General features: G+C 38.7%; 1 protein-coding gene across 3 annotated transcripts; it reads left to right on the top strand.

Moving 5' to 3' along the window:
• On the top strand, positions 1–23,475 carry CENPQ (centromere protein Q). Of its 3 annotated transcripts, XM_036248558.1 has the most exons (11): positions 1–97; positions 1,080–1,175; positions 1,661–1,825; positions 4,334–4,476; positions 5,447–5,501; positions 6,776–6,902; positions 7,647–7,715; positions 12,197–12,326; positions 18,089–18,208; positions 21,969–22,046; positions 23,329–23,475. In XM_036248558.1, the coding sequence occupies exons 4-11, from the start codon at positions 4,375–4,377 to the stop codon at positions 23,458–23,460; spliced, it is 813 nt and encodes a 270-aa protein (XP_036104451.1). In that variant the 5' UTR covers positions 1–97; positions 1,080–1,175; positions 1,661–1,825; positions 4,334–4,374; the 3' UTR covers positions 23,461–23,475. The 3 variants fall into 3 exon arrangements, with proteins under 3 accessions (XP_036104451.1, XP_036104452.1, XP_036104450.1); XM_036248559.1 differs by lacking the exon at positions 1,661–1,825 and having other exon boundaries at positions 6,782–6,902; XM_036248557.1 differs by lacking the exon at positions 1,661–1,825.
• Positions 23,476–24,387: the final 912 nt, after the last annotated feature.

The following is a 24,387-nucleotide window of genomic DNA, read 5'->3' as shown; positions in this document are numbered from 1 at the left end:
AGATAAAAGTGAATTATCAGTCAAACCCATAGAATGTATAACATGAAAAACAAACTGTAATGTAAACTATAGACTTTGGGTGGTATGCTGTATCAATGTAAGTTCATAGACTGTAGCAAATGTACCACTCTGATGTGGGATGGTGGTGGTGGGAGAAGGTACAGGGGTATATTGGAATTCTCTGTACTTAGTTCTGCTCAATTTTGCTGTAAACTTAAAAATGCTCTAAAAAATAAAGTTTATTTTTTAGAAAAGTGAAATTTAAAAAGAAAAAAAACAAAGCCATTTGTTTTATAATCAGATTCAATATACACAAAATTGTTGGCAAATTTCTATAAATGTTTCTAAATGAATACTCTAAATTTCTATGCTTAAAGGGACTATAACAATTTGTGTCTCAAACTCGGAGTAGTACTGAATAACATTATTGAATAACTATCAAGAAAAAATGATTAACAACTAAACTGTAAATAAATACCACCTGAAAGTCAGAAACCATAAGAGACCACACACTTTTAGAAAACAATGAAGTGGGGTGGTTAGAAAGGCTTTGAGAAGCAGGTGGCTCATGATCAGAGAGGGTGGGCAAAGACACAGGAGAGCATGGCTCCAGTAGAGGGTATAGTGTGTGCATTACTTAAAGTGTGTTCAGGAAAGGATCAAATCTAGCCAGAGAGGGAGGTTCGAAAGTAGTGGGAGAGAAGTGTGGAAAGCTAGGCAGGGCTGCATTATTAAGGACTTTAAATGGCATAGTAAAGAATTTGGATGTTAAGACAGGTTTTGGGGAAAGAATTTTTTTTTTTTTTCATTAAATAAATAAAAAGCCATGCCCTGGCCAGTGTGGCTCGGTTGGTTGGACTATCATCCTGTGTATCGGTAGATGGCAGGTTTGATTCCTGGTCATGGCACAGTAGGGAGGCAACCAATTGATGTTATCACTCTCACATCGATGTTTCTCCTCTTTCTTTCTCTCTCTCTCTCTCTCTCTCTCTCTTTCTTTCTCTCTCTCTCTCTGTCTCTTCCCCCCCACACACACACCCCCTTCCTCCCTCTCTAAAATCTTTTTTTTTTTTTTTTAGTTTACTATTTGGTTCCAGAATTTGAAACTGGAAACGACTTGGTAGGACTGACTCGTGTCTTTTCCATGTAGTGTCAGCTGCAGCATATTGGCTCAGGTACGTACACCAGACTGGCAAGTTGGTGCTGACTATTGGGAGTTCAGCTGGGGCTTTTGCCTGGGACATCAGTGGCTCTCCATGTTGACCTTCCTCATAGCATGGTAGTTAGATTCCAGAGCAAATATTCCAAGCAGGAGAACATTGCAGCTGCCATTCTCTTCATTTTGGGGCCGATAAACTGGTACAGAATTATTTCTACTATTTTCTGCTTAATAGTTGTAGAGTTTGTCAAGATTTAAGACAAGGGGAAATAGACTTCCCATGTCAGTAATAGGAGTGAAGACCTGGCCAGTGTGGCTCAGTGGTTGAGCATCGACCCATGCACCAAGAGGTTGCTGGTTCGATTCCCAGTCAGGACACATGCCCAGGTTATGGGCCAAATCCCCAGTGGGGGGCATGCAGGATGCGACCAATTGATGTTCTCTCTCATCGATGTTTCTCTCTCTCTCTTCTTCCTTCCTCTCTCTGTCAAATCGATAAAGAAAAAGAAATAATAATAACAGGAGTGAAAAGGAATTTGCACCATTTCTAAGCTGCCAAATGGAGTGAGGACTAAAGAGTGGCCCTCATTTCTTCCTCACTTGGATACTCATTTTTAGTGAGCAACCTGGACTGTACATGGCAGCCCTTCTAGGAGAGGTCCACAGGTAAAACGCTCATATGGATTGGTTTTTAAGTAGGGGGAAGTATAAGAGCATGGATGTAAAGTTGAGAGAATTAGGCATTTCAGGAATAAAACATAGTAGACTCGCTGTAGAGTAAGGTACCACATTTTTTAAGAGCAGGGTGAAATGTACTTTAGCTTCCACTGCTTTTAGTAACTGAGTGGGGGAAAGCTTAAACTTCCTTTTAAAATTTGAGCCCAGGTGGTATGGCTCAGTGGTTGAGCATTGACCGATACACCAAGAGGTCGCTGGTTCCATTCCCAGTCAGGGCACATGCCCAGGTTGTGGGCCCCATCCCCAGAGTGGGGTATGCAGGAGGCGGCCAATCTATGTTCTTTCTTATCAATGTTTCTATCTGTCCCTCTCATTTCCCCTCTCTCTCTAAAATCAATAATGGAAAAAAAATTTTTTTTAATTTAAGGGAATAGATTTATCCAGGATACCTCTTTTATTGTCTGTGTCTGAATCTGCATTATATTTAAACTTTATTAATATAATTAACTCTGAATTTTTAGGAAAAGAATGGTGACTGATTTATCTACATATCTAGCTGTATATGCTAAAAAATATACATATAATGTATATACCACACATTATGTGTGTGTGTTTATCTATATATATCCATGCATACTGTACCTAACTTTTGGCTACCTATTCCTTATGGCCTAATGCAAGAATAAATATCCTAAATAGACACTTCTCCAAACAGGACATACAAATGGCTAAGAGACATATGAAGAAATGCTCAACATCACTAAACATCAGAGAGATGCAAATTAAAACAACAATGAGGTATCACCTCACACCTGTCAGAATGGCCACCATCAACAAATCATCAAACAACAAGTGTTGGCGAGGGTGTGGAGAAAAGGGGACTCTAGTACACTGCTGGTGGAAATGCAGACTGGTGCCGCCACTATGGAAAACAATATGGTGTTACCTCAAAAAATTAAAAATTGAACTTCCATTTGACCCAGTGATCCCACTTCTAGGAATATACCCTAAGAAGCCTGAAACACCAATCAGAAAGAATATATGTACCTCCATGTTCATAGCAGCACTATTTACAATAGCTAAGATCTGGAACAGCCCAAGTGTCCATCAGTAGATGAATGGATAAAAAAGCTGTGGTACAGGTACACAATGGAGTACTATGCAGCTGTAAGAAAGAAAGATCTCTTATCCTTTGAGACTACATGGAGGAACCTGGAGAGTATATGCTAAGCGAAACAAGCCAAGCAGAGAAAGACAAATAGCACATGATCTCACTTATTTGTGGAATATAATGAACATAACAGTCTGAGGAACGGGGTAGTCCCAGAGATGTGGAAGTGGGGTACAGACTGACAATCCCAGAAGAGGGAGCGGGGGGGAGATAAACCACAGAACTTATATGCATGTATGCATGAACAGTGGACATGGACAACAAACCTGGGGACGGGGCAGGGAGGGAGGGGGAGGGGTATCAATGGGAGGAAAAGGAGAAATATCTGTAACAAAAATAAATAAATAAAATAAATAATAATATGCAAAAAAAAGGAACAAGCCAACAGGCCAAAAACAGTGTCCTTAATGCTAAGCCCATGGCACCAAACTGAAACGTAATCACTGACATGACATTGCACGTCGGCTCATCTATTGGATCTGTGTCTGTCTCTCCTGACTACATTTAACGTGGTCTCTGAGGGCAGAGTTGTGTTCTGGTCACCTCTGTATCCCTAGTGCCTAGAGCACAGAAACTGACACTAATATTGTTTTAATAAACAGAAGAACATCTTTAAAAAAAGAAAAAGAATAAATATCCTACTCCTCTGTTCCTCTTAGCAGAAATGAGTTTGGTGATAAAGGACTATTAGATAGAGAAAAAGAGTTATTCTAAATTTTGTCATTGACAACCCCACTCCTGTATCTGTTTTTTAATTTGTGGGGGTAGAGAGAAATCAATATACTTCTGTAATCTTGTTAAAATGCACATAACTCAGAGTCATAGAGCTGAAATCTTTATGAGTGAATTTACCACATGAAGCTGCACAACACAGATCCATGGTATAATTCTAAAAATTGTCTCCCTCTATCCTTGGCATAAGTTGAATGATAAATTCCTTAGGCTTAAAACAAGAAGGCCTGAATGGTATCTGTGAAATAATAGTTAGTACAGTTATCTGTGGCCGGAGTAAGACAATTCAACACTTTATAGTTCCATTTTCTTGGACTTAAACATGGAAACAATGTGATTGGGTAAGGAAGTATAAAGTTAGAGATGCAAAAGCATTTTAAAGTGGTTTTTAAAAGCCATACCAATGGAAGAAATTTCTAAGAATGAAATTTGAATTAGATACCCTTACTCTAATAAGAACTAATGTTATTTGTTTTTAAATATGTTTAAATGTTTAAAAGGCCAATTTGGAACATTTATAGGTATTGGTTGTCTTTTAAACAAAATATTATGCAAGTCTTAAGCATTTTTCTGTGTCCTGTTTGTTTTTACAGATTTTTTGAAGCACTTTTAGAATTGTTCTGTTTAGATCAAGATGTCTAGCAAAGCAAATGCTTCCAAGAAAAGGTTTCAGCAGTTAAAAAGAAATCCAAAACGAAAAACTGATGATGAGGAAGTGGAGTTATCAGAGAAAGAGGTAATGAAAATACCTAGTAGAATTTTTTTCATCCATAAATATCATCCATTCTCTTGAAGGAAGTATCTGAAGACTAAAGGTCATCTTTACTGCAAACTGTAGTAATTCATATTGTTATTTAGGAGCTATTACAGCATGCTTTGTAAAAGTTCTCAGATAAAACTTGTTTACTTCAATTCTGAAGATACTGATCAGAGAATTCTTTGGAGAGGAATGGGTCATAAGGTATTGCTAAAGTGTTTAAATGGGTGACTAAGAATAAAGTGTACAAATTTTATGGCATCCATATGTTAAAAGACAAGACAATCTATGACAGTTGGTAGAGGAGATTTTTCTTAAGATAGTAAAAAAGCCCTGGCCGGTTTGGCTCAGTGGTTAGAGCATCGACCTGTGGTCCAGCGAGACCCGGGTTCAGTTCCCGATAAGGGCACGTGCCTTGGTTGCAGTTTGTCCCCAGCCCTGGTTGGGTTGTATGGCTGGCAGCTACTCGATGTGTCCCTTTCACATCGATGTTTCTCTCTCTTCCTCTCTTTCCCTCCTACTTTATCTGAACAAAAAATGGGAAAATGTCCTCAGGTGAGTATTAAAAAAACAGTAAAAAATTAGTTTTATGGGAGAATAAATGACTAAATAATCAACAATTTTTTTCTATATTTTACCCTGTATTGGGCAGTGCCTCTTTATTTTGCAGGTAATGTATGTAACACTATTTCACTATCAAAATGAGTAATAATTTTTTTTAACATTGTTTAATAGCACAGGACATTCTGTATACATTATCACCATTGTCCAGGAATTGCTTTAGTATAGTAGAATACTTTTTGCCTGTAGAAGTGGCAATATACTTTTTCTACCTAGCCAGAAGGTATATGAATACTGTTCAACATATATGACAAGTCTATTACCAGAGCAAAATCTTTTTATCTGATGCTCAATTCTGTCTTTGTATGTGCATGTGTTTTCCCTCTAGGTTAGAAACACAGTGAAGAAGAAGAAAAATCATCCAAAGCATCTGTCTTCTGAAGGTATTTCTTTTCTATATCTTGTTTAACTGGTCTTTCTCAAGCTACCTATATTCGAAAAAATTATCAGCATCTTGTTATGAGTTCTGCAGAAGCAAAAGATAGTAACAAACAACAGCATTCTCATTCTTGCAAGAGTAAGTACTTGTTAGTCAGTTATTTTGGTCAATTGAAATTTTATTTACCATGGCTAGCAAAATATTGTGAAGGGTTCTAAAATTCATAGGAACTAGAGGAAAAGTGTCTCACAGTCTAAATTATTACTAATCCGTGATATATAGAAACACCTAATGCTTTTTTTTCAAGATTCTGCCACCACTGTATAGATTAGTTTGGAACCACTATCTGATTTATTTGGAGTAAATTAGTTTGGAGTATTCATGTTTACTTAAATATCACCTTTTCCTGGAAGAATTCCCTACCTTTCCTTACCCTAGACCAGGTTACATCATCTGGTTTTATACTCCCATAGTGCACAGTACTTCTGCTTTTATGATGCTTTTCATTCATCTCCTTTCTCTCCAAAACAAATCTTCATGTGAGCCAATAGTATATCATCTTTGTTTATCCCTTGTAAGTAGAACAATTAGCAATCTACCATCCACTGTCTATGGTTTGGTTAATCTGTTGTTACAGTTTCCATCCAACATTTAGTAGAAACAGTTTTCTAGTCTTAATGAATGAACTCTTTAATTCAGGTCATTTCTAAGAACCATACTTTTATTCTGAATCCTAATAATTGTAGCATGGTTTTTCATTTAAAATTGTCTTGGGTAACCCTGGCCGGTTTTGCTCAGTGGTTAGAGCATTGGCCTGCAGTCTGGAAAGGCCCGGGTTCGGTTCCCGCTGAGGGCGCGTACCTTGGTTGCAGTTTGTGCCCAGCCCTGGTTGGTCGTGCGGGTGGCAGCCATTCGATGTGTCCCTTCACGTCGATGTTTCTCCCTCTCTCTCTTCCTCTCTCTCCCTCCCACTCTATCTGAACAAAAAATGGAAAAATGTCCTCCAGTGAGGATAAAAAAAATAAATAAAATTGTCTTGGGTATATCTATAGTATGTTAATATTATTTTAATTAACATGAAAATAGATAGCATATTCATATTCGGCACCTGGCATGTTATGGCTGTGTAATAAAGAGGAAATTAAACAGTTTATATAGCTTTATAATATTTTGGTTCCCTTAATTCCATTAGGTTTTTTAGATAAATTTATACTTTACTCACTTTTTAAGTGAAAACATACAAACTTCTAGACTGATCAGAGTCTTTTCTTTCACCAGAGACAGGACAAACAGAGCAAACCAATCTGAAACAGGTAAAGATAACATCCAGCAAGAGAAAAACCTGGCAACCTCTTTCAAAGAATAGCAGAAAGCATTTGCAAACTATGATGGAAACAATAATAATGTGAGTACGAAATTTTTCCATTTAATTCTTTTTTTAAATATGTTTTTATTGAATTTAGAGAGAAAGAAATATCTATAAGAGAGAAACATCGATCACTGCCTCTTGCATACCCCTTCATACCCCTTACTGAGTATCAAACCTGCAACCTTGGCATGTGCCCTGACCTGGAATCAAATCGATGACCTCTCAGTGCATGGGACTGTGCTCAACCAACTGAGCCACATGGGCCAGGGCCCATTTAACCCTTGATTTCTACTTAAGTTTTCTATTGACAGTATTCTTTCAAATGTTATTATGTATTATATTGTGATTGGATGTTTTACTCTTTCAGAAGAAAATATATTTAATATATTTTAATGGCATTAGTCTTAACAAAAAAAGTCTTTGTTAATTTCAGAAACTTAGTATTCCATCAAGGAAATAAAAATAAAGTCTGTAGGACCTGATCTAATTACTTTTAACATGTTCTATTAATATGGACACTTTAAGAAGAAGTTGAATTCAAATTGACACTTTATATGGAAGTTACCACGCTAGAGGGGATACAAAGAAAATAAGGATTCTGCCATCAAGGAGCTAAAATCCATCAGAAGAGTCAGGCATATAAATTAAATACAATAATATTATAAAAATAACTTTGATTGTACCTCTGCTTAAAATGTATACAAAAGTAAAGTGATTGATTCTTCCTGTCTAGGAAAGAAGCAAACTAATATTTACTCAATCTTTCTTTTTCTTTTCTAGAGCAATTTTGAGTAACAAAGGTAGAGAAAATGAACAGATTCAATATCATCTCAACTGCCTGAAGAAAAGGTAATATAGTTATGCATTAGCAAATGTTTAAAACATATTTAGTAAAGGTCTAATCTGTCACCGTGTTGCAGAACAGACATTGTGGAATATAAAAGTTTTTTCACTTGGGGTTTTTATTGTTTGGAAAAGAGGAACAATTTGGGAATATATATTCTGTCCTAAACTGCTGTTATATGCACTTCTGAGTTCTTTAGTAGAATTTGTAAGGAAGAATCTGAATGTGACAAAATGCCTCTTTCTGTAATTCACTTTCTGATTGGGATTTGAAAAATATTTTGTCAGTTTTAATTCCCTTCAACTTCATTTTGAACAATTTGAAGTTAACAGTTCACCACTCTTATTTATCCGTTTCTATATTTTTCATATATCATATTACATTATTTGCACAAGCAACAAGTGCAATTTTCTAGAATATTACTGTTCTTCATCGTGTGGCAAGTCACAAATGGAGGTTCCTTTTCATAGGGTGGCATATTGTTGTAGGTGTCCTGTAGGATTCAGTGGCACAGCCTCCCTGATCACCCCAGCTGGGCCCTCGAGATGCACCCCTTGTGTGTACTGTACACCCTTCTGTTGTAATTGAGTCTTGATTGCTGTTGGCATGTCAATGGGAGAGATTTACTCAGGCTGATCAGCTCTAAAGACTGGCAGTGCCCACTGACCACTGGCCTCTGACTACCTTGGAGGATCAACTATGTAGGGCCCAACACACAGAGCAAGACTTACTTCAGCAGGGCTCTGGTACACACTGAGTCCATTCATTGAGGGTGTCGCTTGTGGAGGCGGTTGGGTGGTGGTGCTTCGACGTGGTCTGAAACTGTCCACTGGGTGTGCTGGCTCTGGGGCCAGGTCAGCCACTACCTGTGTTCTACCCAGGGCCACCAGGCATAAGCTACAAAGTGATCTGCCAATGGCTGCTTCTTGTGCTGGGCTTGGAGGTGCCCAGGAAAAGCCAAGTTGTGAACCAAGGCTGGCTGCTTCTAGTGCCAGGCTTGGGGCCACTTAACAAGAGAGATGGGGCTCACTGAAACCAGATGCTGCTTGTTTGAGAGATATTAGGAAAATCTGAAGCAGGATCCAAGATAGGCCAATCCTATGGTAAAGCCATTGGAAACAGCTTGGGTGATTCCTCAGGGAATCACCAGGGCAGGGCAAACTGTGTAAGCCAGGTTGCTGGAGTCCCAGATATGGTGGCAGTTTGCCTGCCCCATAGGGGAAGAGCTCACCAAAGGAACAACGGCCTCTGACAGCAAGTCTGTCCAGGAGAAAGCCCCCTCTCCAGCTCTCACCCCAATGCCAAACAACTCATTTCTTCCCCATATATCTGGTGCCTTTCAAGCTGGCTGTCCAACACTGGAGCCCAGAAGGAGGGAGTTCGAGTAAGTTCGTGCCCAGTCCCTTTAAGAGGAAGTGCCTAGGGCTCCAGCAGCCTCAGACTCCCTTAGCCTCTGTTCCCACTGGTTTTTACAGCCAAAAGTCATAGGGACTTCTCTTCCTGGCACTGGAACCTTTAGGTGGGGGGCCTGGTGTGGGACGGTGACCCCTCACTCCCCAGGAAGGACTTTCCCAGCAAAGTATTCCTCTTGGTTTTTATCTGCCACTCGTGGGTGTGCGACCAGCCTGTCTACACCTCCACCCCTCCTACCAATCTTGATGTGGCTTCTTTAATTTCGTAGTTGTAGGACTTCCATTCAGCTCGATTTCAGGCGGTTCTGATAGATGGTTGTTCTATAGTTTAGTTGTAATTTTTTTTTCTTTATATTGATTTTAGAGAAAGAGGAAGGGAGAGGGAGAAAGAGATAGAAACATCGATGAGAGAGAACATCAACTAGCCACCTCCTGCATGCCCCCCACTAGGTATCAGGCCCACAACCTGGGCACGTGTCCTGACCGAGAATCGAACTGAGGACCTCTTAGTATACGGGTCGATGCTCCACCACTGAGCCACACCAGCCGGACAGTTTAGTTGTATTTTTGATGTGGTTGTGGGGGAAGGTGAGTACCGTGTTTACCTATGCCGCCATCTTGACCAGAAGTCCCCCTATTTATGGTCTGTTTAATATAGGATAAATAATCATGTTTGGTGTGTTAATGAGACTATCATAGTACATAATAGCTGCTCTTCACTGTGATCACCCTGGGTCATCAGAAAAGATTAAATTCTGTTAACATATAGGCTGTCTCTTCATCATGTAGCAGCCATGGAGACATATTTCAAAGACTGCCTGTTTTCTCTTCATGTTTGCTCTTGCAACTCACTTGCAATTTCAGAAATTTTGGGAATTTTACCATTCCCAAAATAACAATACTCAAGATACTTTCCCTTTTACTAAAACAGCAGTGTACACAGCCTTAGCAAATATATTTTAATTGGATCTCTGTATAAATTTTCCTGTAGCAACATTTCTCAAAGTATATTTGGAACATTTATTCTTAAAGATGCTCATTGAATAAAAGTGATATATAGTGAATAATGTTTGGGTACATTAGCATATTAAAAGTCCTGCAGTAAATAAATCTATTTTATTTTGCTTAACTTAGCATCTCCCAAATTGGTATTTATCACAGGGTATCTTTATTTCATATATTAGTCTCCTCTCTGCTTCTGTCAGCATTTTGGCTTTTTTCTCTTAGACAGTTTGTCCTCACTAGATTAAAATTGTAAACATAGACAGCTCCCTATATATCTTTCAACCTTGTGAAGAAAGAGGAGAAAGAAAACACTTATCCTCTTAGCTTCAGTTGGAAAATTCAGTTAGAAAATGGACTGTGATTGGCCCAGCTTAGGTGATATGCCTGTATTTGGACTGATTTTGTGGCAAGACTGTTAAGATTGATAGAGACGGTGTCATATACATACCCCCATGATCAAACAGGGTTGCTAATCAAATAAAGTGATTAGCCCCTACAGTTTCTAGAGGAACATGCTTTAGGAAAGTTATCTTACAGAAACAATGTTATAAATGGTAATTGGGGTGTATTCATGCTATACTTTTAGTTTAATTAGATTTTAAAAGAATCCTGGAAATCTGACAACTATTTAAGACATTGAAACAGTAGATGACCCTTCCACAGAATTGACTTAATAAACTTTTAGAAAGCCCTGGCCAGTTTGGCTCAGCAGTTGAGCATCAGCCTGCGGACCAGAGAATCCCGGGTTCAGTTCCTGCTAGAGGCACATACCACAAAAAATAAACTAAAACAAAATAAATTGGGGAAAAAAAAAACTTTTAGAAGAAACTAAACAGAAACTTCATTCTAGTTAAGAAATCAAAAATGTTTTCCTCTTGGGAAGATTATACAGACAGTATTTATGCTTAAATGTGATGCGTTAATAATGATTTCCTGGATAACTGAAGTTCATCCTTACAGTTTAATGAAAATTATGATTGGTGGGGGGTTTTACTGCCTACTTTTTACTTTACAAAAATATTTTGATTAAGACCCCAGGAAGATAAGTCTTGGGTTCCACTGTTGTTCAAATTCAATAGTAGAACTTTTTAGCACCCCAAAATGCTCCTATTGGGTGGAAGTAATCAAATTTATATTTCTCTACTATGAAATTCAAGAATCAAATATTGGAAAGCTGTGTTGCTCTCTGCTAGAAGTGAAGGAGTGATAAGTCAGTTTCTATTGGTGCTCTAATCAATCCAATGTGAAGGAGGATTTTTTAACTTTAATATTGATTACTATTCATGTTGATAGTACTTTAGAAAAAAGCACTTTAAGCTTATTGTTTTATTTGCCTTAAAGTCTATGGGACTCAATTTTCTTTAAAATAATTTTATTAGTCACATTCTCTAAAACAACTGAGATTTAGAATCCAGGCTCATTGTTAAGACTTAGAGAGTAGTATTTCACCTCTTAACCAATAATTCACAATAAGTAATAGACTTATGTACTGGAATAGTCTAGGAAACACATTTAGAAGACACAAAGAAATTTTTTATATTAAAATACATGTAAGTAATTATTAAATGTGTAAAGTAGAAAAGTTTCCTTTTATGAAGGACCTTAAGTGCCCCCATGATTTGAAGTAAATATTAATAAAATGTAAGGTTAAATGATTGTCAGGGCTTTTTTGAGGAGACTTACTGCTAAGGTAACCCACTGTTAATAAAAGATTATATCCCTTGGGTCCATCCAGTGTGGCTCAGTGTTGAGCATCAACCTATCACCAAGAGGTTGCTGGTTGGATTCCCAGTAGGGCACATGCCCAGATTGTGGGTCCAGTCCCCAGTGGGGGGCATGCAGGAGGCAGCCAGTCCATGTTCTCTCTCATCGATGTATCTATCGCTCTCTCCCTCTCACTTCCTCTCTTTTTAAATCAATAAAGGAAAAAAAGTTTAAAAAAAAAAAGATTATATCCCTTGGGAATATGAGGGCACAACAAAGATAACAGTATTTCAAAACAAAACAAAAATAATACCAATGGTACTCAAAAAATAAACTAATAATTGTGTCTTTATTCTATCCCTAAGGTTGCTACAACTATGTGAAACCCTAAAAGTCCCTCCCCCAAAGCTGAAAGATTTAACTAATGTGTCAGGTCTACTGAAAAAGGAGAGAATACGTCACAGAGCTAATGAGGAAGGTCTGGCATTATTGCAGGTATGAGATGGACAGGGAGTCCATAATTAGGGGGAGGGGGAGGAGACCATAAATTTTTTAAACTATTATGATATTCTTCTGGTAATAAATACTAGATGTTGAACCAGGCATTTTCATTAAATTTTTTTTTAAAGAAGCAAAACTTTGCCTAAACGTTGGGCCTCTAAAGTTAAAAGTACTTCTGTCCTGACTAGTTTGGCTCAGTGGTTAGGTCGTCACCCCTCCAACTGAAGGTCACTGGTTCGATTCCCAGTCAAGGGCACGTACCTGGGTTGCAGGTTCAGTACCTGGCCCTGGTTGGGTCATGTGGGAGGCAACCAATTGATGTGTCTCATATCAATGTTTCCCTCTCTCTCCCTCCCTCCTTTCCACGCTATGAAAAATCAATGGAAAAATATCCTCAGGTGAGGATTATTAAGGGGAAAAAAGCATTTCTAATATATTAGTGACTAAGTAGCTGTTTTATTTTTCTTACCAGACTTTATAACTGAACTTAGTATTTTTGATTTTCAAATCATAGGAATTCATCACTAAGTGCTGCAGAATTTGAAAACATTCGTTTTCTATCCTGTATATGGTATTTCATTTGTCAGGAACATAATCACTGCCATTATTGTTGTTATGATAGCTAACATGTAATGAGGGCTTTCTTTGCTCTTGACACTGTTCTTAGCACTTACAGTTATATCCTTTCATCCTCACAAGGACTTAAAGAGGTCGTTGCTGTATTATCCTCATTCTACAAATGTGAAAAAGAGACATACTGACATTTCTAGCTGAACTTGAAGCAAACTGCTTAAAGTTGTAGCACAAACCTAGCCAGTCCAACATCAGAGCATGATTCTTAATCATTATCCTAAAGAAGCTAATGGGAAATAACATTAGCTGTCATCATGAACTTCAGCCTTGTAATTAGTGGATACTTGAACAATTAAGAAAAGCACCTTATTGGGAGATCACTTTGTGAAGTATATAAATATCTAACTACTATACTGTACACATGAAATATATAAAATAATATTGCATGTCAGATGTAATTTTTAAAAAATTTAAAGTCAGGCAAACCAAAAAAAGAACGAGAGACAGAGAGAGCAAGAGAGAAGCGATCTTAAGGGGCTTATTAAATAATTATAAAACCAGAACAGATTGGACCACATATCCCTTTGTTATTTCAAAGTTGTATGTGGGTGTGGTGCTTAGTTCTTTCTGTCAGCAATTCAGTGAGTACAAGGCGGCAGTAGTTTATGCAAGGAATGCATCCCCAAGGATCTCTAATATTTCAGAATTTACAAATAACTTATTCCAAATTGTTCATATAATTAAGATAATGTTGGAAGGATTAGTTTCTAAGCAACAAACCCACATATATTATACATTTTTTTTCCTTTAGTGATTTTAGAGAGAGAGGAAATGAGAGGGAGAGAGAGAGAAACATCAGTAAGAGAGATTGATTGGCCGCCTCCTGCACACCCCCAACTGAGGATCAGGCCCATGACCTGGGCATGTGTCTTGACCAGGAATTGAACTGGGGACCTCTTGGTGCATGGGTCGACATTCAACTACTGAGCCACACTGGCTGGACATATATTGTAAAGTAATAGGGTGGTATTTTTTAGTGATTGCATGGCTTCTTCATAGAATGAAATTATGTCTATTTTTCTTCCAATGTTACTACCTTTCAAGGATATGTTTTCAGTACTGGCACTAGTTCTAACAATTGGATGACATTAATATGGGTTATTTTTTAAATTTCAGCTTTATTGAGGAAAAATTGACAAATTTATAAGATATTTAAAGTGTGCATCATGATTTTATATATGTGTGCATTGTGTGTGAAAGGATTCCCATCTAGTTAATTAACACATCCATTTCTTACATATATCTTTTGGGGAGGAGTGTGGATAAGATCATTTAAATACTACTCTTTTAGCAAATTTCAAGTACACAATATGGTGTTATTAGTTAAAGTGTATACCCTTTTAACATCCCTTCCCTGTTTCCCCCCTCCTCTCAGCCACTGGCAATCACTTTCCTACTCTGTTTCTATGACTTTGATTTCTCTAAGGTTATTTTATTTTATTTTTTTAATCCTTATTTGAGGATGTTTTTCTATTTATCTTCAGATAGAGTGGGAGGGAGAGAGAGAGAGAGAAACATCGATGGAGAGAGACACACATCAATCAGTTGCCTCCTGCACTACCCTGACCCGAGCCAGGGCCGGGGACCAAAGCACAACTGAAGTATGTGCCCTTGACCAGAATCAAATCCGAGACTCTTTGGTCCTTGGGCTGACACTCTGACCACTGAGCCAAACTGGCTAGGGCTATTTTAAAAGGTTTTAAAGTATAATGATGGTAAATGTTATTTTAACATTTGATATTTCCATCAATCACTTGAAAGGGATCAGAGATAGTAAATGATAGTGTGATTTTTGTAATACTGGGAGACATTTCTGTTTTACAGCTAAAATTGGGACGTCCATGTGCCAAAAGCGTAAATAAATTAAATGGAAAAATCTTTTTTTCTATACTCAACATTTCTGACACCAAATGTGTGGCTGTTCCATACAAGCAGTTCTCCAGTTCTCTGCAGACTCCAGCTGGGTGTCCTGCATCTTAATTCAATTCTGGCACTATCTGGACTTAGCACAGACCCCACAGGTTAAGGCTGAGTGCTACAAGACTGCCTCCTGTCCAGATCCCAGATCCCAGCTGCGAGTGCAAGCCTCCTGTACCTCTGACCAACCAAGCACAAATCGGGTTCCTGTGACCCACCCCTCCTCAGGCTCGATAATTAGCTGTAATGGCTCATAGAACTTAGGAAAGCGCTAGTTACTTACTATTACCAGTTTATTATAAAGGACTCAACTCGGGAACAGCCAAAAGAGATGTGTAGGACACCGTATGTGGGAAGGGGTGCGGAGCTTCCATGCTTCTTCGAGCACATCCTTCCAGTTCCTTCATGTGATCACCAATCTGGAAGCTCTCTGACCCTCGTTGTTGGGAGTTTTTATAGAAGCTTCATCACATAAGCATGGTGATTAAATCTCCAGCTCTTCTCGCCTGCTCAGAGATCAAGCAGTAGGCCTGGAAGTTCCAATCCTCTAGTCACATGGTTGGTTGCTCTGGCAGCCAACCTCATCCTCTATGAGTCATTCATTATCATAAACTCAGGTAAGGTGGGAAAGGACTTACTATGAATAACAAAAATGCTCTTTACTCCAATCACTTAGAAAATTATAAGGGTTTTGGTAGCTCTGTGCCAAGAACCAGGACAAAAAACAAATATTATGACTAAATATGCTCTTATCCCCCCCGCCATCACTTAGGAAGTTACAAGGGTTTTAGAAGCTCAGTGCCAGGAACCAGGGACAAAGAGCGAATATGTATATTTCTTGTATCACAGCAGTCTGTGGTTTGCTTGATAGTTACTCAGTGGGAGCACTGTTGGCATTTTGGGCGTAAGAGTCTTTGAACTAGGTGTTTGTAGAATTTGTATTCACTAGTTTTCTCCTATGTGCATTACTTAGAACCACTGCTTTCTCCTCCTCAGCCTAGAGTTATTGTTGGTGGTGCCTTTCCAAAACCTGGAGACAATCCACACTGATGTGGGGGTGGTGTGCAGTCTCCACACAATGGTGCCCCAGCAGGGAAGCAATTTTTTTTCTCATCATAGAACAAAATGAGTTTGAATGAAACGACATTGTTAGAGGAACTGCTATACTAAAAAATGAAGTTACAGAATTCAGGAAAGAATTCAGAATCAAAGAAAAAGCCTTTCAGATATGCAGACTAAATTAGAAGAAATGCTAAAGCAAATAAACACAACAGATAATTCTTACAATAAATAGAAGGTAAAATAAGGAAAACATTTTAAGAATCAAAACGATTACTTCTTAAAGGTATTGAGAAAAAGTGACAAATACAAAAGTTTGGCAAAGAAGATATAATGTGGGTATGGTAGGAATACCCAAAGAAAATAACCAAAGCAATAGAATAAAATTAAGTTTTTTAAATTTATAATGAAAAATTTTAGTTCTTATTATAAATTCTTCAGTCATAGCTCTTATTTATTCCTTTCTATATGAGTTGAATGGTGGCCCCCAAAAAGATATATCTAAATCCTAACCCCTGGAATGTGACCGTATTTCTTTATTCATGAGACAGAGGAAGGGAGAGAGAGATAGAAATATCGATAAGAGAGATTGGGCCCACTGGGGATTGGGCCCACAACCTTGGGCATGTGCCCTGGCTGGGAAACAAACCAACGACCTCTGGGTGCACGGGTCTACCTTCAACCACTGAGCCACACTGGCCAGACAAATGTGGGAAAGTGACATTTAGAAAGAGAATCTTCCCAGGATCTCCAGATGAGATCTTCCTGGATTATCTTGGGTGGGTCCTAAATCCAGTGACAAGTGTCCATCAAGAGATCAGAGTGTTTTTATGAGACACAGACGTAAAGGAAAAGATCTTGTGCAGACATGCAGAAAGTGGAGTGATGCAGCTACAAGGGTTGCTGGTGGCTTCAGAAGCTGGAAGAGGCAACAAATGAATCTCCTCTAGAGCCTTCAGAGGGAGCACCGCCCTGAGACACCTTGATTTGGGACATCTGCCCTCCAGAACTCTAGGGGAGTAAACTTCTGTTTTAAGCCACCAAGGTTGTGGTAATTTCTTATAGCAGGCACAGGAAATTAATACATGTAGTTTAACATTATATTTGTATTTGACAGGGGTCTCTAAATCCAGCAACCAATTCATAGGAAATTAGGGCTGAGGAACGGGTTAAAATGGTACATACAGCCACTTTGGAAAACATTTGGTGGTTTCTTAAACTAAACATATTTTTGCCACATGATCCAGGAGAATGCTGCACACTGATCTTTGTCGCAGCATTGCTCACAATTGCCAAAACTTGGAAAAAACACAAGATGTCCTGCAGTAGGTGGATGGATAGGTAAACTGTTGCACATCTAGACAATGGAATGTTATTCAGCATTAAAAAGAAAGGAGCTATCAAGCCCCAGAAAGACATGAAGGGAACCTTAAATGTATATCATTAAGTGAAATAAGCCAATCTGAGAAGGCTATGTACATGTGAATGCAACTGTATGACATTCTGGACAAGGTACAACTGTGGGGACAATAAAAGGATCAGTGATTGCCAGGGTGTGTGGTGGGGATTGAGATGAATAGGCAGAACACAGGATATTTTAAGCCATCAGCCCTTGGGCTGTGCTGGATTTACACAGGTCTTCCAGAATCTCTGATGCTAGCAGCTTTACTAGCTTTTTGGGGAAATGTTCTTGTACTTTGGGTATATCTTTTTGTTTCAGGAAATTAAGTTTCCTTATGATGTATTATTATATTGCTAAATTAGTTTCTGAGAAGTCTGTTTTTCGGAAGAAAACAAAAATATATTTACCAGTTTCTTCTAGCAGTGTTTTAATATATGAAGTGCTTTAAAAATATGTATATGTTTAGTAATATCTTGGGGTGGGGTTATTTAATAAATATTTTATTTAAAACATTAACTTTCTGCCCTGGCTGATGTGGCTCAGTTGGTTGGGCATCATCGCATGCACCAAAAGATCACTGGTTCGATTCCCAGTCAGGGCACAGGCCTGGGTTGCAGGCTCGATCCCCTGTTGGGGGTATGCAGGAGGCAGCTGACTGATCTCTCTCTCTTCCTTCCTCTCTCTAAAAATCAGTAAAAAAAAACATTTAAAAAAATAAAACATTAACTTTCTCTTTCTGACGCAGGAACAATTAGATAAAATAGTAGAGACCACAGAGTCAGTGACTGGGAATATTCAGAGCCTAAAGAACAAAATTCAGATTCTGACAAGTGAGGTGGAAGAAGAGGAGGAGAAGGTAAAACAGGTAATTGTTTAATAATGTATTGCTAGACTCTGGGTGTAATTTATTTTAACTTTATTGTTGAATTTATTACAAATGTCCTTCTGTCTGTCCCCCAGTGATACCTCCCCATTCCCGCCCTCCTCTTGCCTTCCTCACATTATTGTCTGGGTCCATTGGTTAGGCATATATAAGTCCTTTGGTTTATCTCTTCCCAACCTGCCACTTCTCTTTGAGGTTTGTCAAATCTAACAATCAATGTGTACTTCTTTAATCCATTCACCTTTTTCACCCATTCCCAATCCCCCTCCCATCTGGCAACCTACAAAAAGGTCTCTGTATCGGGACCTTGAAAGTATCATCCTAAGTGAAACAAGCCAAACAGAGAAAGACAAGTTTCATATGATCTCACTTATTTGTGGGATATAATGAACATAACAGTCTGAGGAATGGGGTAGTCCCAGAGACGCGGAAGCAGGGTACAGACTGACAATCCCCTAAAGAGGGGGGTGGTGGGGGAGATAATAAACCACAGAACTTATATGCATGTATGCATGAACAGTGGACATGGACAACAATCTGGGGAAAGGGCAGGGAGGGAGGGAAGGGGGGAATCAGTGGGGGAAAAAGGAGAAACATCTGTAACAAAAATTAATTAATAAAAAATAAAAATGAGTCACAATTTGAAAAAAAAAAAGTCTGTATCTATGAGTCTGTTTTTGTGTTTGCTTGTGCATTTTTATAGATTCCATTGCTGATAGATATGTATTTATTGCCATTCATATTTTTGTTCTTCAAGAAGACCCTTCAACATTTTATATAAATATGTGTATTAATATACATATATAAATACCTGGCCAGTTTGGCTCAGCGGTTGGAGCGTCGGCCTGTGGACCAGAGAGTCCTGGGTTCGGTTCCCGCTAGGGGCATGTACCAAAAAAAAAAAAGAAAGAAAGAAACATACATACATATGGTTTGGTGGTGATGAACTCCTTTAGCTTTTTTTGTCTGGGAAACTCTTTATGCATCCATTGATTCTAAATTACAGCTTTGTAGGATAGAGTAATCTTGGAAGTTTCTTTTAAGAAATTGGCTGACAGTCTTATGGTAGCTCTGTTGTAGGTATCTAACAGCTTTTCTCTTGCTGCTTTTAAGATTCTCTTTGTCGCCCTGGCCGGTTTGGCTCAGCGGTTAGAGCATTGGCCTGCGGTCCGGAGAGACCCGGGTTCGGTTCCCGCTAAGGGCATGTACCTTGGTTGCAGTTTGTCCCCGGCCCTGGTTGGTTGTGCAGGTGGCGACCACTCGATGTGTCCCTTTCACATCGATGTTTCTCTCTCTCTCTGTTCCTCTCTGTCCCTCCCACTCTATCTGAACAAAGAATGGAAAAATGTCCTCGGGTGAGGATGATAAAAAAAAAAAAGATTCTCTTTGTCTTTAAACTTTTGCATTTTAATGATGATGTGTCTTGGTGTGGACCTACTTCAGTTCATCTTGTTTGGGATTCTTTGTGCTTCCTGGACTTGTACGTCTGTTTCCTTCATCAAGTTAGGGAATTTTTCTGTCATTATTTTTTCAAATAGGTTTTTAATTTTTTGCTCTCTCTCTTCTCCTTCTGGCATCCCCATGATGCAAATGTTGTTGTGCTTGAAGTTGTCCCAGAGGCTCCTTACACTATCCTCATTTTTTTTAATATTTTTTTATTTTTTGCTGTTTTGATTGGGTGTTTTTTGCTTCCTTATATTCCAAATCAGTGGTTTGCTTCTTGGCTTCACCTACTCTACTATTGATATCCTATAAATTATTCTTTATTTCAGTCAGTGCACCCTTCATTTCTGAGTGGTCCTTTTTTATGCTCCTCAGGTCCTCACTAAGTTCCTTGAGCATCCTTATAACCAGTGTTTTGAACTCTGCATCTGATTGATTGCTTATCTCCATTTCATTTAGTTCTTTTCCGGAGTTTTGTTCTATTCTTTCATATGGAACATGTTTCTTTGTCTCCTCATTTTGGCTGCCTCCCTGTGTTTGTTTCTATGGATTAGGTAGAGTTGCTATGTCTCTTAGGCTTTGTAGGGTGGTCTATTGTAGTAGGTGTCCTGTAAAGTCCATTGGCACAACCTCCCTGGTCACCCCAGTGGAGCCCTCAAGGTGCACCCTTGTGTGAACTGTCCACCCTTCTGTTGTAATTGAGTCTTGATTGCTGTTGGCACATCAATGGGAGGGATTTACTCAGTCTGATCAGCTGCTGCAAGGACTGGCTGTGACCACTGACCTCTGACCACCTTGGAGGATCAGCTGTACAGGGCCCACCACACAGAGCAAGACTTACTTCAGCAGGGCTCTGGTACCCCCTGAGTCTGCTTATTGAGTGTGTCACTTGTGCAGGTGGTTTGGTGGTGGTGCTTCGATGTGGTCTGAAGCTGTCCACTGGGTATGCTGGCTCTGGGGCAAGGTGAGCACTGCCTGTGTTCTACCTGGGACCACCAGGTATAAGCAACAAAGTGATCTGCAGATGGCTGCTTCTTGTGCTGGGCTTGGAGGTGCCCAGAAAAGCCAAGCTCTGAACCAAGGCTGGTTACTTCTAGTGCCAGGCCTGGGGCTACTTAGCAAGAGGTATGGGGCTCACTCAGGCCAGATGCTGTTTGTTAGAATTTAGGAAAATCTGAAGCAGAAGCCAAGACAAGCCAATCCTATGGTAAAGCCTTTGGAAACAGCTGGGGTGGCTCCCAAAGTTGGGTGGGGCAGAGTCTCAGGGTATCACCAAGGGGGTTCAAACAGTGTAAGCCAGATTGCTGGAGTCTTAGATATGGTGGCCCTTTGCCAGGCCTGTGGGGGAAGGGCTCACCAAAGGAACAAAGGCCTCCACCAGCACGTCTTTCTGAGAGAAAGCTGCCCCTCCAGCTCTCCCCAGTGCCATACAACTCAGTTCTTCCCCGTATGCCTCTGGTGCCTTTGGAGCTGCCTCCCCGGTGCTGGAGCCTGGAAGGAGCGGGTCCAAGTAAGTCCGTGTGCAGGGCCTTTAAGAGACACTGCCTGGGACTCCAGCAGCCTCAGCCTCCCTCAGCCTCAATTCCCACTCAATTTTGGAACCACAAGGTATGGGGAGTTCTCTTTCTGGCACTGGAACCCTGAGCTGGGGGGCTTTGTGTGGGACAGGGACACCTCACTGCTCAGGACCTTCACAGCCGAGGTGTCCCTCCTGATTTTTATCCACCACATGTGGGTGTGGGACCAGCCCATCCGTGCCTCCACCCCTCCTACCTGTCTCCATGTGGCTTCTTTAATTTCATAGTTGTAGGACTTCCATTCATCTCGATACAGGCGGTTCTGGATGATGGTGGTTCTGTAGTTTAGTTGCAATTTTGATGTTGTGGGAGGTGAGTACGTTTACCTATGTCACCATGTTGACCAGAAGTCTCTGGGTATAATTTTTTTTTTTTCCCTCACCCGGGGACATTTTTCCATTTTTTATACAGATAGAGTGGGAGGGAGAGAGAGGAAAAGAGAGAGAGAGGGAAACATCGATGTGAAAGGGACACATCGAGTGGCTGCCACCCGCACGACCAACCAGGGCCGGGGACAAACTGCAACCGAGGTACATGCCCTTAGCGGGAACCAAACCCGGGTTTCTCCGGACCGCAGGCGGACACTCTAACCGCTAAGCCAAACCGGCCAGGGCTGGGTATAATTTTTAATGCTTGCATTTTACCAAGACAACGTTTGAGTGTAGTAACTTAAGAGAAATTCGTCTTTTAAAAGAATCTGTATCTTTCTTTTTCTTCCTTAGATAGTTCAAATAGATAGTAGTGGGGTACTCTGTGTTCCAGAACTTTCTCAGAAGAGTCTCAAAGCACCCACACTTCAGGTAAGTACCAATTTATAATATTGACTATCACCATATATAAATTCAATATTTAAAAGCATATATCCTTCTTCTTTAAAAAAAAAAAAAGTGGAATTCATGCTATAAATATACACAAAAGTATTTCTCATTTGACATTATAATTCAATCATCTTTCTTTGTCTTGTTCTTGTCAATAGTTGTATAATATTCCACTGTATGGATGTAGTATAATATAGTTTGTGAGTTACTGATAGAAATGAGTAAGTTTTGTAATTACAGATAATGCTAAGTATACTCTTGTACATATATTTTTACACATTTGTGTGGTCATATAACTATGATTGATTTCTGAAAGTAAATTCATACCGTTGTTTTTGTTTATGCTTCTAACAATAGCATATAACTCTTTATAAAATAGTATTGTATCTTATTTGTAGTAGACTATACACTGATAATTTAGCTTTCATCAAAGGACCCTAGTAGATATTATAATGTAAAAGTTTATAGTGGTAGAAAGTCTTTCTGTCTTCTCAAAAAATAATTTGAAGTTTTCCTATGTATAGTTCACCTACAATACAAGGAATGAAATAGGCAGAGGGAAAATGGAATAATATAGATTTGAAAGGAGAACAGCTATGAGTTGATGGTTATTGAAACTGAGTGATGGGTACATAAGATTTATTATGCCATTCTCTAAATAACATACATTTGATATTTGTCATAAGAAGATTAAAAACTAATTATATTGGTAAAGGTAGTCAAAAGGTACAAACTTCCAGTTGTGAAATAAATCTTAGAGATGTAATATACAGTATGGTAATTAGTAATACTGTATTATATGTTTTTAATGTTTTTATTGATTTTTTTTAGAAAGAGAGGAAAGGAGAGGGAGGGAGGGGGGCAGAGAGAGAGAGAGAGAACGATTGGCTGCCTCCCACATGCCCCCTACTGGGAATTGAGCCCACAACCTGGGCACCTACCCTGACCCAGAGTCTAACCAGTGACCTGTTGGTGCATGAGACAGTGTTCAACCAATTGTTCAACCAATATTCACTCCAGCCCAGTGTAATGTATTGTATTTTTGAAAGTTGCTAAAAGTAAATCTTAAAAGTTCTCATCATAAAAAAAAAATAATTATAACTATGTGTGGTTATGGATGTTAACTAGATTTATTGTGATGATCATTTCATAATATATACAAATATTGAATTATTATGTTATACACCCAGAACTAATATAATGTTATATGTCAATTATATCTCAATAAAAGATTTTTTTAACTAATTATACATTGTATCCACAGAAAGAAATTTTGGAACAAATTCCAAACCAGAATGCTCTTCTGAAGGACTTTGAGGTTCTCCGTAATTCACCTCAGACGAAGAACATGTTAACTTTCATCGAAGAAGCATATAGGAGACTGGATGCCTCTTAAAGAGTGTTGTTCAGATTATTTCACATTAATTTATAACATTTATAAATCTGTAAAACTGTTAACCTATGACGATATTTCAGAGGCTAAGGCTTCTTCAGGATTTATTATTTCCAAATATGGAGCTTAAAGTTAGTCCCTATAGACCTACCATTAGCATCTAATGTAGTCCTGAAAACTGTGTTTAGCAGTTGCCAAGTCTAGGAGCTCACATTTAAGTTGCAGTATCTCCACTTATTTACCTGAAACCATAAAATGAGAACAGTCACAATCTAGTGATTTATAACGGCTGAATAGAGCTCATTTATTGATTAATGCAGAGGAAATTTGATACTGTGACCTATATTAGTAAAATGTTTATAGTACCTAGTTCATAAAAATGTTTGCTTATTATTATTTTTAGCTGATGACTTGCATTTTCTCTGGTCATCTGGAACTTGATAAATCCCCAAACACTTTACTTTTTTATATATCTCTCTAGACTTTATGGTGTAATTAAAATTTGCCAGGTGTTTTCAACTTTGGAGGTAACATTAACATTTTATTTCTTTGGTTGGTTTAATGAATAGAACTTGGATACTTATTTTCCTCTATCATCAAATCATACTTTTATTTCATAAAAGTATTAAAAAGGACCATAAGCACATTTATTCCCTTAAAAAAAATCTTTTTAAACCTTTCCTCATTGTGATGGTAATATGTATATACATGTGAATAAATGACCACTAAAATATATCAAAAATAATTTCTAACCAACTACTATATATTGTCTGGGTTGCTTTTATCTATTTGTAAAATAAACTGTAATTTAGTTATTTTTCTGTCTAACCTAGAATACTTTGTCAGTTAATTTAAAAGGTGCCATAATTCTGTTAATATCCTCCAGGCAGAGATCACCAGGAGCACAGCTTGCATTAAACAAATTTAATT

Source organism: Molossus molossus, unplaced genomic scaffold (genome assembly GCF_014108415.1).
Source record: "Molossus molossus isolate mMolMol1 unplaced genomic scaffold, mMolMol1.p scaffold_m16_p_8, whole genome shotgun sequence".
Classification (NCBI taxonomy): domain Eukaryota; kingdom Metazoa; phylum Chordata; class Mammalia; order Chiroptera; family Molossidae; genus Molossus; species Molossus molossus.
Note: the sequence above shows the minus strand (reverse complement) of the source record. Positions and strands in the feature narration are given on the sequence as shown.

Excerpts from the sequence above, each read along its gene's own strand:
- CENPQ (XM_036248557.1), top strand. The coding sequence starts at position 4,375 with ATGTCTAGCAAAGCAAATGCTTCCAAGAAAAGGTTTCAGCAGTTAAAA. Across the intron at positions 7,716-12,196 it reads CTCAACTGCCTGAAGAAAAG|GTTGCTACAACTATGTGAAA; the intron begins GTAATATAGTTA and ends TCTATCCCTAAG. Across the intron at positions 18,209-21,968 it reads AGGAGGAGAAGGTAAAACAG|ATAGTTCAAATAGATAGTAG; the intron begins GTAATTGTTTAA and ends TTTCTTCCTTAG.